The sequence below is a fragment of the Leucoraja erinacea genome, chromosome 5 (assembly GCF_028641065.1).
Source record: "Leucoraja erinacea ecotype New England chromosome 5, Leri_hhj_1, whole genome shotgun sequence".
NCBI lineage: Eukaryota > Metazoa > Chordata > Chondrichthyes > Rajiformes > Rajidae > Leucoraja > Leucoraja erinaceus.
Window position 1 is genome coordinate 79,823,541 of NC_073381.1, and position 12,843 is coordinate 79,836,383.

Genomic DNA, 12,843 nt, shown 5'->3' on the forward strand with positions numbered 1-12,843 from the left:
ATCTATGCCCCTCTCACCTTAAAGCTATGCCCTGTTTGTGTTACTTTTGCTATCTCATGGCTAATTAGATTGTAAACATTCTAATTATTTTTCTGCGTAGATTATATTATTACTCGCTAAAAGGATATTTTTTCCAAAATTAATTAGATTTCTCAAAATCCCAAGAAATATAAAGTAGCAGATATGGTTTGGTAGGACATTATGCCATTTAGGAACAGGAGTTAATTATTTGCTCTGAAGTGTGTCCAACCGCCTCAATCTCTTCACATTATTTTATACCCCAATAAAGATGTAGACCAGACTTAGTTGAATGGTCGCCCCATTTAGCAGCTTACAGCCCAATGGTATGAATAGTGATTTCTCTAACTTCAAGTAATCCAGCATTCCCTCTCCATCCCTCCCCCATCCAAGACGTACTAGCTTCTTGTTTTCATCCCAACAAACAATGGCCTGTTTCCTTTATCATTGTTACTTTTAACAAATATCTTTCATTCATTGTTCTCTCCACATCACCTTCTATATCTCCCATTTCCCTTTCCCCCTCTGAAGAAGGGTCTCGACCCGAAAGGTCTCCCATTCCTTCTCTCCAAAGATGCTGCCTGTCCCGCTGAGTTACTCCAGCTTTTTGTATCTATCATAGTCCACTTTTAACCAGTATCAAATTGTTGAAAGATCACTTTAAATTACACTGGCAGAAATGGATCACTAGTCAGGAGTCAAGAGTGTTTTATTGTCATATGTCCCAGATAGGACAATGTAACTTTCACTAATGCTCATTTTCAGTTGTGCAACGATCACTCTGCTTCATTAAAACCATGGCCCAATTATTATCAAGGATTAGATTCTAGGTTAGATTCAAGCAACATTTACAATACAATACAATACAATTTATTTGTCACTTGAACCTCATAGAGGCTCAAGTGAAATGTTGTTTCTGCAGTCATACATACAAGAAAAAAAAGACCCAAGACACAACACAATTTACACAGACATCCATCACAGCGCATCTCCACCTCGCTGTGATGGAAGGCAAAAAAAAAAACGTATCTCTCCCCTGCACTTCCCTCTCCCCCCGATGTCAGAGTCAAAGTCAGAGCCCCCGGCAGGCGATAACAATTGTCCCGCGGCCATTTGATTGAATAATTGTATTGTCATCAGTTTCACTTCATTTATATCTCAATAAATATGTGTGTATATTGTTGTCATACAGCGTTGTCAAGGAGGGTTATTAAACTGAAGTTAATTTAAAATGGGGAAGGTTCACAACTGACCGTCATACATACAGGACAAGGGGTCACAGCTTAAGGATAAGGGGGAAATCCTTTAAAACTGAGATGAGGAAACTTTTTTCACACAGAGAGTGGTGAATCTCTGGAACTCTCTGCCACAGAGGGTAGTTGAGGCCAGTTCATTGGCTGTTAAAGGGAGTTAGATGTGGCCCTTGTTGATCAGAGGGTATGGAGAGAAGGCAGGATCAGGATACTGAGTTGGATGATCAGCCATGATCATATTGAATGGCGGTGCAGGCTCGAAGGGCCATGGCCTACTCCTGCACCTAATTTCTATGTTTCTATAGTGTAAAGGAACTTGATGGTTGTTGTTAGAGGTCAATCATTTTTGCCTCGCCTACCCTCCTCCCTTGCATTACCTCCCAACTTCCTCACGACTGTATTCACGGCTCAACTATTGTAAGCTACGTTATGGTCATAAGGTCATAAGGATTAGGAGTAGAATTAGGCCATTTGGCCATCGTGCACTCCGCCATTCAATCCTGGCTGATCTATCTCTCCCTCCTAACCCCATTCTCCTGCCTTCTCCCGACAACCTCAGACATCCGTACTGAAAGTTATGATTGAACTTTCCACTATTGATAAGAGGCAGGCCAAGTGTCAACTATTCACCACTTGCCTGGATGAATGCAGCTCCATAAACACTTAATCTTGGCAAAATCCAGGGCAAACCACATTTCTTCACTGCTGACCCTTCAATCGTGAGATTACTGTGGTTATAGTGTGTCATAGATGTCATAGGGTGTCAATGATGACCCCCTATCCTGTATGATAACGATATGTGCACATATTTATTGAGATATAAATGGAATGAAACTCTGATAACAATGATACAATCAATTATTGAAACAATCATTTAGTTGTACAAAATACATAGTATTAAGTGAATGTGTAGCTGGAGTAGACACCAGAGTAGAGGCTAAACGCTGGCTGAAATTCACCAAATTCCATTTCTTGCTCCTATATAAAATAGTGAAATATGTGTGTTTGAGTCTTAATAGGAGTAGCATTCAATGGTCTGGAAACTAATACCACGTCCTGGATTATTGAGGTTTACTGCATAGGATGTCCCAGTTATATAATGTTATTGGCTTTGTTTAATTTCTTGCTTTATTTTAACTTTTATTTAATATGTAACTGTTTTATTACTTTGTAGGAAATGAAGCAATGTAATAAATGAAACAAACTTTACCTGTTAGGAAAAGCGACATATTATTCTGCATTAAGGACTAGATTTAAATTGACATGAACAAAAAGTGATAGGAATTTCAGCAGCTGAGATAGCATCTGGACAGGGGAAAGAGAAAAGCAGAAGACAGAATCAAAGGGGAATTGTTTTTGCTAATGTTTTTGTTCACGTACAAAGAAATGGAAAGTGAAAACAGGGATCTGAGATGCCGAAACCTATACAATTATCAAGAATTTTATTTGGACTAAAATATTAAAAGCTTGCTGCAAATAAATTGTTGCTTCAGGCAAAAGCAGAACTCTCATTTGTGAGCCATGTCTTCAAAATGTGTATTGTTTTGCTTTCTAAAATGCCTCACTAGATGTAGCATTACACCTTCAGATATCGTTAGATTTAGTTGGAAATGTGATAATTATAAGATTTGCTTTTCCACTACATAAACAATTGGGTTAATTGTTAGTACTGGAATCGCTCCAGTGTTTTGTACACAAATCCAGATTTAGTTTCCAGAGCAGTAACTGGGCAGTGCCAATACAATGAGTTGCTGTCTACCAGCTGAGGCGTAGGCTAAGGGGATCAGGGGGTATGGAGAGAAAGCAGGTACGGGATACCGAGTTGGATGATCAGCCATGATCATATTGAATGGCTGTGCAGGCTCGAAGGGCCGAATGGTCTACTCCTGCACCTATTTTCTATGTTTCTATGTATGAACCAAGGCTGTCTCCATCCTGTTGGGTAGTCATTATCTATCTTATGCAAGTATTTTGAGAACTTCCTCAGAATTTATAAATTGAATCAATGGTTTATTTGTTATGTCATTTATGTGTTGCTAAGTTACTTGCATTATAACAATTACCATGTTTAAAAATTACATAACAAGTACTACAGCATGGAAACAGGCCGTATGGCCCAACTTGCCCACTCCGACCAACATGCCTCATCTACACTAGTCTCACCTCCCCACTTTTGGCCCATACCCCTCTAAACCTATCTGATCTATGTACCTGTCCAAATGTTTTTATTAACTTTGTGATAATACCTGCCTCAACTACCTCCTCCACCAGGTTGTTCAATGCACCCACCACCCTTTGTGTAAAAAAAATTACCCCTCGGGTTCCCATTAAATCTTCCCCCTTGTCCTTAAACCTATGACATCTGGGAGAGAATATGTTGTCCGAAATTTATGAAAAACACTATGTAGGAGACTTGGTAGTAAATCTTAACATTTTGTTATATAGTAACCGGAATAATCGCACAGGTGGCCTTTTGATGCAATGTTTCACTTCAGTTAGTGCTAGATCATCAGTCTGCTCCATTTACTTTCATCTAATTTCCTGTATCTGTTTTACATTCTTCCTTAACAAATACTCGTGAGTATCGTCTTTAACTTTCAAAATATTTGTAGTAACACATTTCACTTTCTGATATGGTTTTAACTCTTTTCCTGACTATGATAATTATTAGATTGTTTTCTAGTGACCAATGTTAATCGGTGAAACCTATCTCAAAACTGCATCATTTTGATGATCAATAAGATTATCCTCCTTAATCTCCCTTGTGGGATAAAGACCCTAATTGTTCAAGTTTTTCTGATGCATTTTCTGTGCCATTGATACAGGTTTAATATTCCTGCAAATTGGTTTATCTTGAACACATCCAGCTCTCCAAATATGGCCTAATGTCTAATCTATATGAATTGTGCCAAGTGCCATTTTCGTACATTTATATTTAACCCACTTTCTTTCTGTGGTTCACCTTTTTAACTCATCCATATAACCATCTAGCCCATTTTATTGAAACTTGCATTATCTTTGTTATAGCTTCTTTAACAAAATGTGTCCGCGTTTCTTAATGTTGAATAATAACTGCCCATTACATTGACCTATTTCTTCTGCTAAAACCATCTTCACCAGGCTTGCTGTGTCACCGGGTTTGGTGTTCTGTTTACACCTTTACATTTTCATGGAATGTTTTATTTTATTTTTAGCCTCTATGAAATTCCAAATGCGTCATCTTCAAGTTTTACTGAAGACTTAGGAAAACTTCTCAGGGAAGTCAGTGAAACTGACAATATCCATGATGTCACGTGTCAGGTTGGCAATCAAATTTTTCCAAGTCATAAGTACATCCTGGCTATGCGATCCGACTTCTTTCGAAAGCTTTTCTTTCCTGATGGAGACCACGTGGAGATCCCCGATGCCCATTTGCAAGACGAGGATGTAGTGGGATGTGACTTGTACGTTCTGGATAAGATTCAAGCCGACTTGTTTGCCTATATTTTACAATTCATATATACAGACACCTGTGACTTGCTAACAGACGGCTACAAACCAAAAATCCAGTTCACAGATAAAATAGAAACTTATCAAAATCCACTGATATCCACATTGGAGAGCTCTATGCAGAAATTCAAATTTTGTGAAGATTTTAAAGGGAAATCTGCATCAGCTATTTTTGAAAACCAGCAGAGTCAGAAATCAAAGTCCAAAAACAAACCCAGCAAAAAAAATAAAGGGCTTAATGAAGAGGCAAATCCAGTTAAAATGCTGCAGGCTACAGCAAAAAAACTTGGTCTTACTAGTCTATCTGCAAGGTAAGAATGGAGCGGAAACCCTATAAGAGGTGCAATAAGCGAGTTCGGTATTCCGAAAAACGCAAGGAATCATGGGATTTGTCAAAGATCATTCGCGATAAAGAAAAAGCGAATGAAACGCTGGCTGTATAAACTGTGTATAAATTCATATAATTATTCATAATTTATGTGTAAAAAAAATTTAATCTGAGGAACGGGGGTGCCAGGTAGCGGGAGTGGGGTGTAACAGCGAGAGAGAGAGAGAGAGAGAGAGGGGGCAGATGCGAGTGGGAGACGGGGAGAGATTGGACTGGCGGAGAGACATTCTCAGCAGCTGAACTGCTGCGTGTGTACAGACCTGCGTTTCATTCGCAGTCAGGATCAAACCCAGGTCTCCAGCGTTGCAAGCGCTGTTGAATTGCTACTGGACCATCCCTGTCCCTTCCTGATTGTCCCATCCCAGTCCCTGGACTGACGGGACACCGGCCCGGAGCAGTGGCGGCCCTAGGCTTACAGCGCGGTGAAGAAGCGCAAACTCCAGCTCAACTCTGCCTAACCGACAGCCCTGGACTGACTGTAAGCCAGTGTCACCCTGGACATCTCCGGCCTCCCCCTGACAGGGATGGGACACTCGGGAGGGGACGGACGGTTCAGTAGCAATTCAACAGCTCTTGCAGCGCCGGAGACACGGGTTCGATCCTGACTATGGATCACACGCAGGTCTGTATTCACGCAGCAGCACAGCTGCTGAGAATGTTTATCACGAGTGACCTATGACCTGGGCATGCACGGTCGGAATACCGAACTCGCTTATACAAGTGCATATTTTAAACTAATGGCTTTTTTTTCCTTTCAATGTTCCCAGCACTTTTGATCCAGTTAATATAAATCCCTTTTATATCCCGAAGGAGCAAGCTGATAAAGAAAATCAGGAGGGCAAAAAGAGGACAGGAGAACTCTACTATCCTAGATAATATTGATGATAATCCCAATAGATTTTATAAATGCCTAAAGGGAAAATGGTTAACTAGAGAGAGAATGGGACACCTTGTGAATCAAAGCGGTCAACTCTGCATGGAACCGCAGGCGAAGGGCAAGGTCAATGAATATTTCTTCTCTGTTTTTCCATGGCGGAGGACATGAGGACCAGGGTACGGGGCAGTCAATGGAAGTGTCTTGAGGGCAGTTAGTAGTGTTACGTTCGAAGAGGTGCTGAAGGTTCTCACACTTATGAAGGTAGACAAATATCCTGGGCCTGATCATATAAATCCAAGGACACTGTGAAACTAGAGAGGAAATTGCAGGTAAGATTTACGAGTATTCATTAGATAAGGGTGAGGTGTCGGTAGATTGGAGGGTGGCAAATGTTGTGCCTTTATTTCGCAGGGGCTGCAGGTAAAAGCCTGGGAACTATAGGCCAATGAGCCTAACGTCTGTGGTCAGAAAGTTACTGGAGAGTATTCTGAGCGACAAGATAAACATGCATTTGATGGACAAAGGCTGATTAGAGATGGTCAGTTTTGTAAATGGGAGATCGTGTCTCACAAATCTGATTTAGTTTTTTGAAGATGGGACCAAAAAGGTCGATGAGGGCAGAGCTGTAGACATTGTGGATATATGGATTTCAGCAAGGTATTTGACAAGGATCTGCACATGCTGCTCTGGAAAATTGGTTTCCTGGAAGGAAGCAGAGTGTGATGGTGGAAGGTTGCTCTAGGCTTGTGACTAGTGGTGTTCCTCAGGGTTTGGTACTGGCTGTTTGTCATCTATACCTTTGATTTGGATGGGAACGTACAAGGCATGATTTGCAAATTTGCAGATGACACTAAAGTAGGTGGTATTGTAGATAGTGAAGATGGTTGTCAAAAATTGCAGCAGGATCTTGATCGGTTGGGCATGTGAGCTGAGGAATGGTTGATGGAATTTAATACAGAGAAATGCGCGGTGTAGCATTTTGGGCAGTCTAACGAGGGTGGGTTGTACATAGTGAATGACAGGGCACTGGGGAGTGCTGTAGAGCAGAGGGATCTAAGAGTGCAGGTACAGAGTTCTTTGAAAGTGGCATCATAGTTAGATAGGATGGTCCTGAAGGTTTTTGGTACATTGGCCTACATCAGTCCGAGTGTAGAAATTTGGAGTTGTGAAAGCCTGAGCTTTGAAGTTGAGAAGGCTAGGACTTTATTCCTTAGACCATAGGAGGATGAAGCGTGATCTTATAGAGGTCAAGAGTGTTTTATTGTCATATGTCCCGGATGGGACAATGAAATTCTTACTTGCTGCAGCACAACAGAATCTGTGAATATGTGAACATAGTACATAACGGGGGAAAAGGAAAAAAAAAGAAAAAGTTCAATAAATAACAAATATAGTGAAATAATAAGATGGAATTTTGCAGTTCAGAGCTTATTCGTTGTTGTGTTTAATAGCCTGATGGCTGTAGGCAAGAAGTTGTTCCTGAACCTAGATGTTACAGCTTTCAGGCTCTTGTACCTTCTTCCTGATGGCAATGGTGGGATGAGTGTGTGGCCAGGATGGTGAGGGTCCTTGGTGATTTTGGCTGCCTTTTTGAGGCAGCGACTACGATAGATCCCTTCGACGGTGGGGAGGTCAAAGCCGGTGATGGATTGGCCAGTGGTCACAACTTTTTGTAGTCTTTTTTCGCTCCTGGACGTACAAGTTGCTGAACCAGGCCACGATGCAACTGTAGGTAACTGTAGGCATAATGTGCACCTGTAGAGGTTTAGGAGAATCCTCTTCGACATGCTGAATCTCCGTAATCTTCTCAGGAAGTAGAGTCGCTGATGTGTCTTCTTTATAATTGCATCTGGGTCTAGGAAAGATCTTCGGAAATATGCACGCCCAGGAATTTGAAGTTATTGACCCTCTCCACCATCGTCCCATTGATACGAACAGAATTGTGGGTCCTCATCCTTCTCCTACGAAAGTCCACAGTCAGTTCCTTGGTCTTACTGATGTTGAGAGCCAGGTTGTTGTGCTGGCACCATTTGGTCAGTTGGTCAATCTCAGTTCTATACTCTGACTCGTCCCTATCTGTGATTTGTCCGACCACAGTGGTGTCGTCGGCGAACTTGATGATGGAGTTCACACTAGATTGACTAGATCATGAGAGGAATAGATTGGGCAAATGCCCAGAGTCCTTTGCCCATAGTAGGGGAATCGAGAACAAGAGGACATAGGTTTAAGGTGGGGGGGGGGGAGATTGATTTAATAGGAACCTGAGGGGGTAACATTTTTATCCAATGGTCGTTGGGTATATGGAACGAGCTGCCGGAGGAGGTAGTTGAACCAGGTATTATCATTATGTTTAACAGACATTTTGACAGGTACATGGTTAGGATAAGTTCAGAAGGTTATCAGTCAATTGTGGGCAGGTGGGACTAGTGTCATTTGATGCTTAATAACCTTCTACATATTGTATATTGCAGGCTAGATGGCGTTAAATTGGAAAATTGGAAGATAAAAATTGTGCACAAAATAACTGGAAACAAATTTAAGTTTGCTCAGAAAAAGTGGTAGGTACAATAAAAATGTAAGAAAACAATGTTAAAATGTTCGTCATAAGTGGGAAATCGTAACTCACAAATCTCAGAGTTTTTTTTAAAGAGGTGATCAAGAGAATTGATGAGGGTTGGGCAATGGATGGTGTCTAAACCGAATTTGGAAAGGCCTTTGAAAAGGTGCCACATGGTAGGCTTGTCTGGAAGGTCAGATCACATGGAATCCAAGGTGAACTTGCCACTTGGATTCAAAATTGGATTGGAGGGAGTCAAGGGATAGTCATGGAAGGTTATTTTTCTGATTGGAGGCCTTTGAGTAGTGGTGTGCCATAGGGGTGGTGCTGTGTCCTTTACGGTTTGTAATAGACATTCCCAATTTGGATGACAATGTCGTTTACGTTGATAGTAAGTTTGCAGATGACATCCAAATTGATGGCATAGTAGACTGTGATGAAGAATATCTTAAGTTTACAATAATACTAGATCAGTTGGGAAGGTGTATCAAGGAATGGCAAATTGTGAAAAGTGTGAGGAGTTACACTTTGATATGTCAAACTAGAGCAAGAATTCCACAGTAAGTGAGTTTAGTTTATGAGTTGAGTTTATTGTCTAGTGTACTGAGTTACAGTGAAAAGAGGTAGTCCTGGAGAGTTGCAGAATGGAGAATCTGAGAATAAGGTGCATGGTTCCTGAAAAGCGGCGAGGAGGTGGAATAAGGCATTTGGCATGTTTGCCTTCATTGAGAGGTTGTTGAGTGCAAAGGTTGGGACATCATGATGCATGATCTAGGTATAGGAAGGATATCATTAAGTTGGAACGGTAGCAGAAGAAGGCAGGCTTGAGTTCGGGAAAGTTCGATAGATTGGGGCTTTTTGTTTGGAGCATATGTGGCTGACATTGAGATATATGATTATGAGACATGGATAAAGTGAACAGTCTTTTTCCTAGGTTGGAGGATTCTAAAACCAGAGGGCATAGGCTTATGATGAGAGTGGAACTACTTAAGAAGGACCTCGGGGGAAACTTTTTCACTCAGAGGGTAGTCCATATTTGGAGTGAACTGCCAGATGAAGCTATAGAAACAAATACAATTACGACTTCAAAAAACATCTGGACAAATATATGATAGGAAGGACTTAGAGGGGTATGGGCATAACACAGGCAAATGGGTCTATCCCAATATATCAACGGTCGACGGCCAAGATAGGCCAAAAGGCATGTTTTCGTGCTTTACAGGTCTATAATTCTAAGTGGATAACGAATAACAAACTGCAGAGGCTGGAAATCTGAAATCAAAGAGAAACTGCCAGAAATAGCTGTTAGGTAACGTTGGATGAAAGAGAAACAGGGTTAATAGGTCTGGCCGACAATTCTTGTCAGGTGGGAAAGAGAGAAAGTTGTAGTTATAGCTGGGAAGGTGTTGGATAGGACAGTGGGCGAGGCCAGGGTTGCTTCAGTGATGAATTGTAAGCAAGGCTGTCCCGATGATAAGATTAATGGGACCTGCTAGAAGGAAAAAATCTGAACAAAATAACTTAAAACAAATGAAATGAGAACTGTTTGAGAGTGAGAACACAAAGAAATGTAAAAGTTGTGAAATATAGAGCTGTAGGATATGCCTGGCAGGTCAACCTGAGAAAACTGTGCCAATATCACAAATGTACTGACAAGTTCCGCATATGAGAGAGCAAAGTAATGAGATTCCATTACCAGGCATAGCTTCCCTTTCTCTGCAGCATTTTGAAGAGGTTGCTCCCTTCATCACTCACTGGCACTGTCGTCTGACTTCAACAACCACTGCCTGTATTGCACTTTCCCAAACAATTGTAGAGATGCATCAACTATACAACTTCAGCTAACTTAATTTCTTAAACAAAACAAAGTGCTGGAGGAAGTCAGCCTGTCAGGCAGCATCTGTGGAAGAAACAGACAGACGATGTTTCAGGTCAAGGTCCTTCTTCAGATGCGTGGAGTTCCTCCAGCACTTTGCAATTTGCTCAAGATTGCAGCATCTGCAATTCCCTGTGTCTCCAACTTCTGTGTTAGAACTGATGCATCTTTCGGAGTTGCAGCCAGTGGTACATTCCGTGTGAAATGAACCTCATTTTCAGAGTGTAAAGTTTGTTGGATCTGTTCACTTCCAAAATTGTCCCCTTTTAATACTTACTGTTTTGAGGCATTAAATTTGGATGTCTCTTTAAAGCAATTAAATAAATGTTGCATAGACTATAGGTATCCGATCAAGATGGGAAAGAGAAGTTAGACAATCACCAGTCCAACATTTTGATATGGATTCCCATGCGAATGGGATGAAAGCTTCTGTCTGCAAGGATGCTTTTATCAAAAATTTGCCGACCTTCAATTCCCTTATGTATATAAAACTGTAGCCATAATTGACTTACAAGGTTGCACTGGTTAACTACAATGCTCTGCGTGCAGTAACATTGAGGCATATAACTTCGACTGAATTGTAATGCTTTATTATATCAGATAAACAGAGACTTTTAGTACATTCTTTAAAAATTGTCGTCTTAAGTATGGTACCACAGAGCTGGCAATGCTCATGAAATGGAACACTTGTGGAATGTTCCTGTTGGAGGGAAGGAAATGCAAACTCCAGAAGCCTTTATGTTTATAACAGCTATGTACCATACATCAAAACAATATTTACTCTGTTATAAAGATGATAAAGATGTAAGATTTTCTTTAGTTTTCTGCAGTTGTTAGACAGTTCCATTGTGTTGATCTTGCCTGGATTGAGCTTGTTTCCCTTATCTTTGCTTTATTTCTTAGTTCCTATTTGTGTGATGTAACTTTGAAGTCAGAAGATGGAAAAGAGTTTCTCTGCCACAAATGTGTGCTGTGTGCAAGACTGGGTAAAGATGCTTGTTTTTAATATTTTTAATCTGTATGTTTTTATTTCTGTTTGGGAATATTTATAATGGTTTTTCATTCCTTCTAGAGTACTTTCACAGTATGCTGAGTAACGCCTGGATTGAGGTACTGAAGAGGGATCTCGACCTGAAATGTCACCCATTCCTTTTCTTCAGAGATGCTGTCTGTCCCACTGAATGATTCCAGTGTTTTGTGTCTATGTTCCTTATAATTGTAACAGGGTTTGAAATTTCAGAGCTATTTGCTTAATCTATAAATCAGAGGAAAGCTGTTATTGTGCATTATTCTGATACCATTACAACTTCTATAGTCCATCTAATTTCTATTTACTATTGAATGCTACGGTGCAAGGCCAACATTTATAAAAGTCATACCAAATGGAAACAGGCCCTTCAGCCCACCGTGTCTGGATGCCTGGATTGGAGGGATTCAGCTAGAGGAGAGGTTGGATAGACTTAGATTGTTTTCTCTGGAGCCCTGGAGGTTGAGATGAGACTTGACAGAAGTATATAAAATTATGAGAGACATAGATAGGGTAGACAGACAGAAACCTTTTCCCAGGGTGGAAATGGCCAAAACTGGAAGGCTTAGCTATACGGTGAAGGGGGAAAATTTAATGGAAATGTGTGGGACGTTTGTTTTACACGGGGAGTGGTGGGGGCGTGGAATACACTGCAAGGGGTGGTAGTGGAGGTATATACAATGGTGGTGTTTAAAAGGCTTTTAGATAGGCACATGGAAGTGCAGGGAATACAGGGATATGGATCATGTAAAGGCAGTTGAGATCAGTTTAACTGGACCTTGTTTAGTTTAGAGATACGGCCCTTCGGCCCAGAAACAGGCCCTTCGGCCCACCAAGTCCAGCGATCCCCATACACTAACATTATCCTACACACTAGGGGCATTTTACAATCTCTACTGGCCAATAAACATACAGTATGTCTTTGGAGTGTCGGAGGAAACTGGAGGTCCCGGGGGAAACCCACGCAGGTCACGGGGGAAGAACGTATAAACTCAGTACAGACAGCATCCGAAGTCAGGATTGAACCTGGGTCTCTGGCACTGTAAGGCAGCAACTCTACCAATGCACCACTGTGCCTCCCCTAAACATTGTGGGACGAAGGCACAAACATTGTGGGCCAAACGGCTGTTCAACGTTCTAGGAATACTGATGTACAGTGCCCTCCATAATGTTTAGGACAAAGACCCATCATTTATTTATTTGCCTCTACGCCACAATTTGAGATTTGTAATAGAAAAAAAAATTACATGTGGTTAAAGTGTACATTATCAGATTTTATTAAAGGGTATTTTTATACATTTTGGTATCACCATGTAGAAATTACAGCTGTGTTTATATATAGTTCCCCTATTTCAGGG

The 12,843-nt window shown here is 41.0% G+C and overlaps 1 protein-coding gene across 2 annotated transcripts in view; it reads left to right on the forward strand.

Moving 5' to 3' along the window:
* The window catches only part of ibtk (inhibitor of Bruton agammaglobulinemia tyrosine kinase), a 121,754-nt gene that overhangs the window by 57,327 nt on the left and 51,584 nt on the right, over positions 1 to 12,843 (forward strand). For both annotated transcript variants that reach the window (XM_055636068.1, XM_055636069.1), the window contains 4 exons: positions 4,466 to 5,071; positions 8,497 to 8,583; positions 11,362 to 11,444; positions 11,531 to 11,568. In XM_055636068.1, coding sequence (XP_055492043.1) covers positions 4,466 to 5,071; positions 8,497 to 8,583; positions 11,362 to 11,444; positions 11,531 to 11,568 — 814 coding nt within the window. The remainder of the gene's footprint in view (positions 1 to 4,465; positions 5,072 to 8,496; positions 8,584 to 11,361; positions 11,445 to 11,530; positions 11,569 to 12,843) is intronic.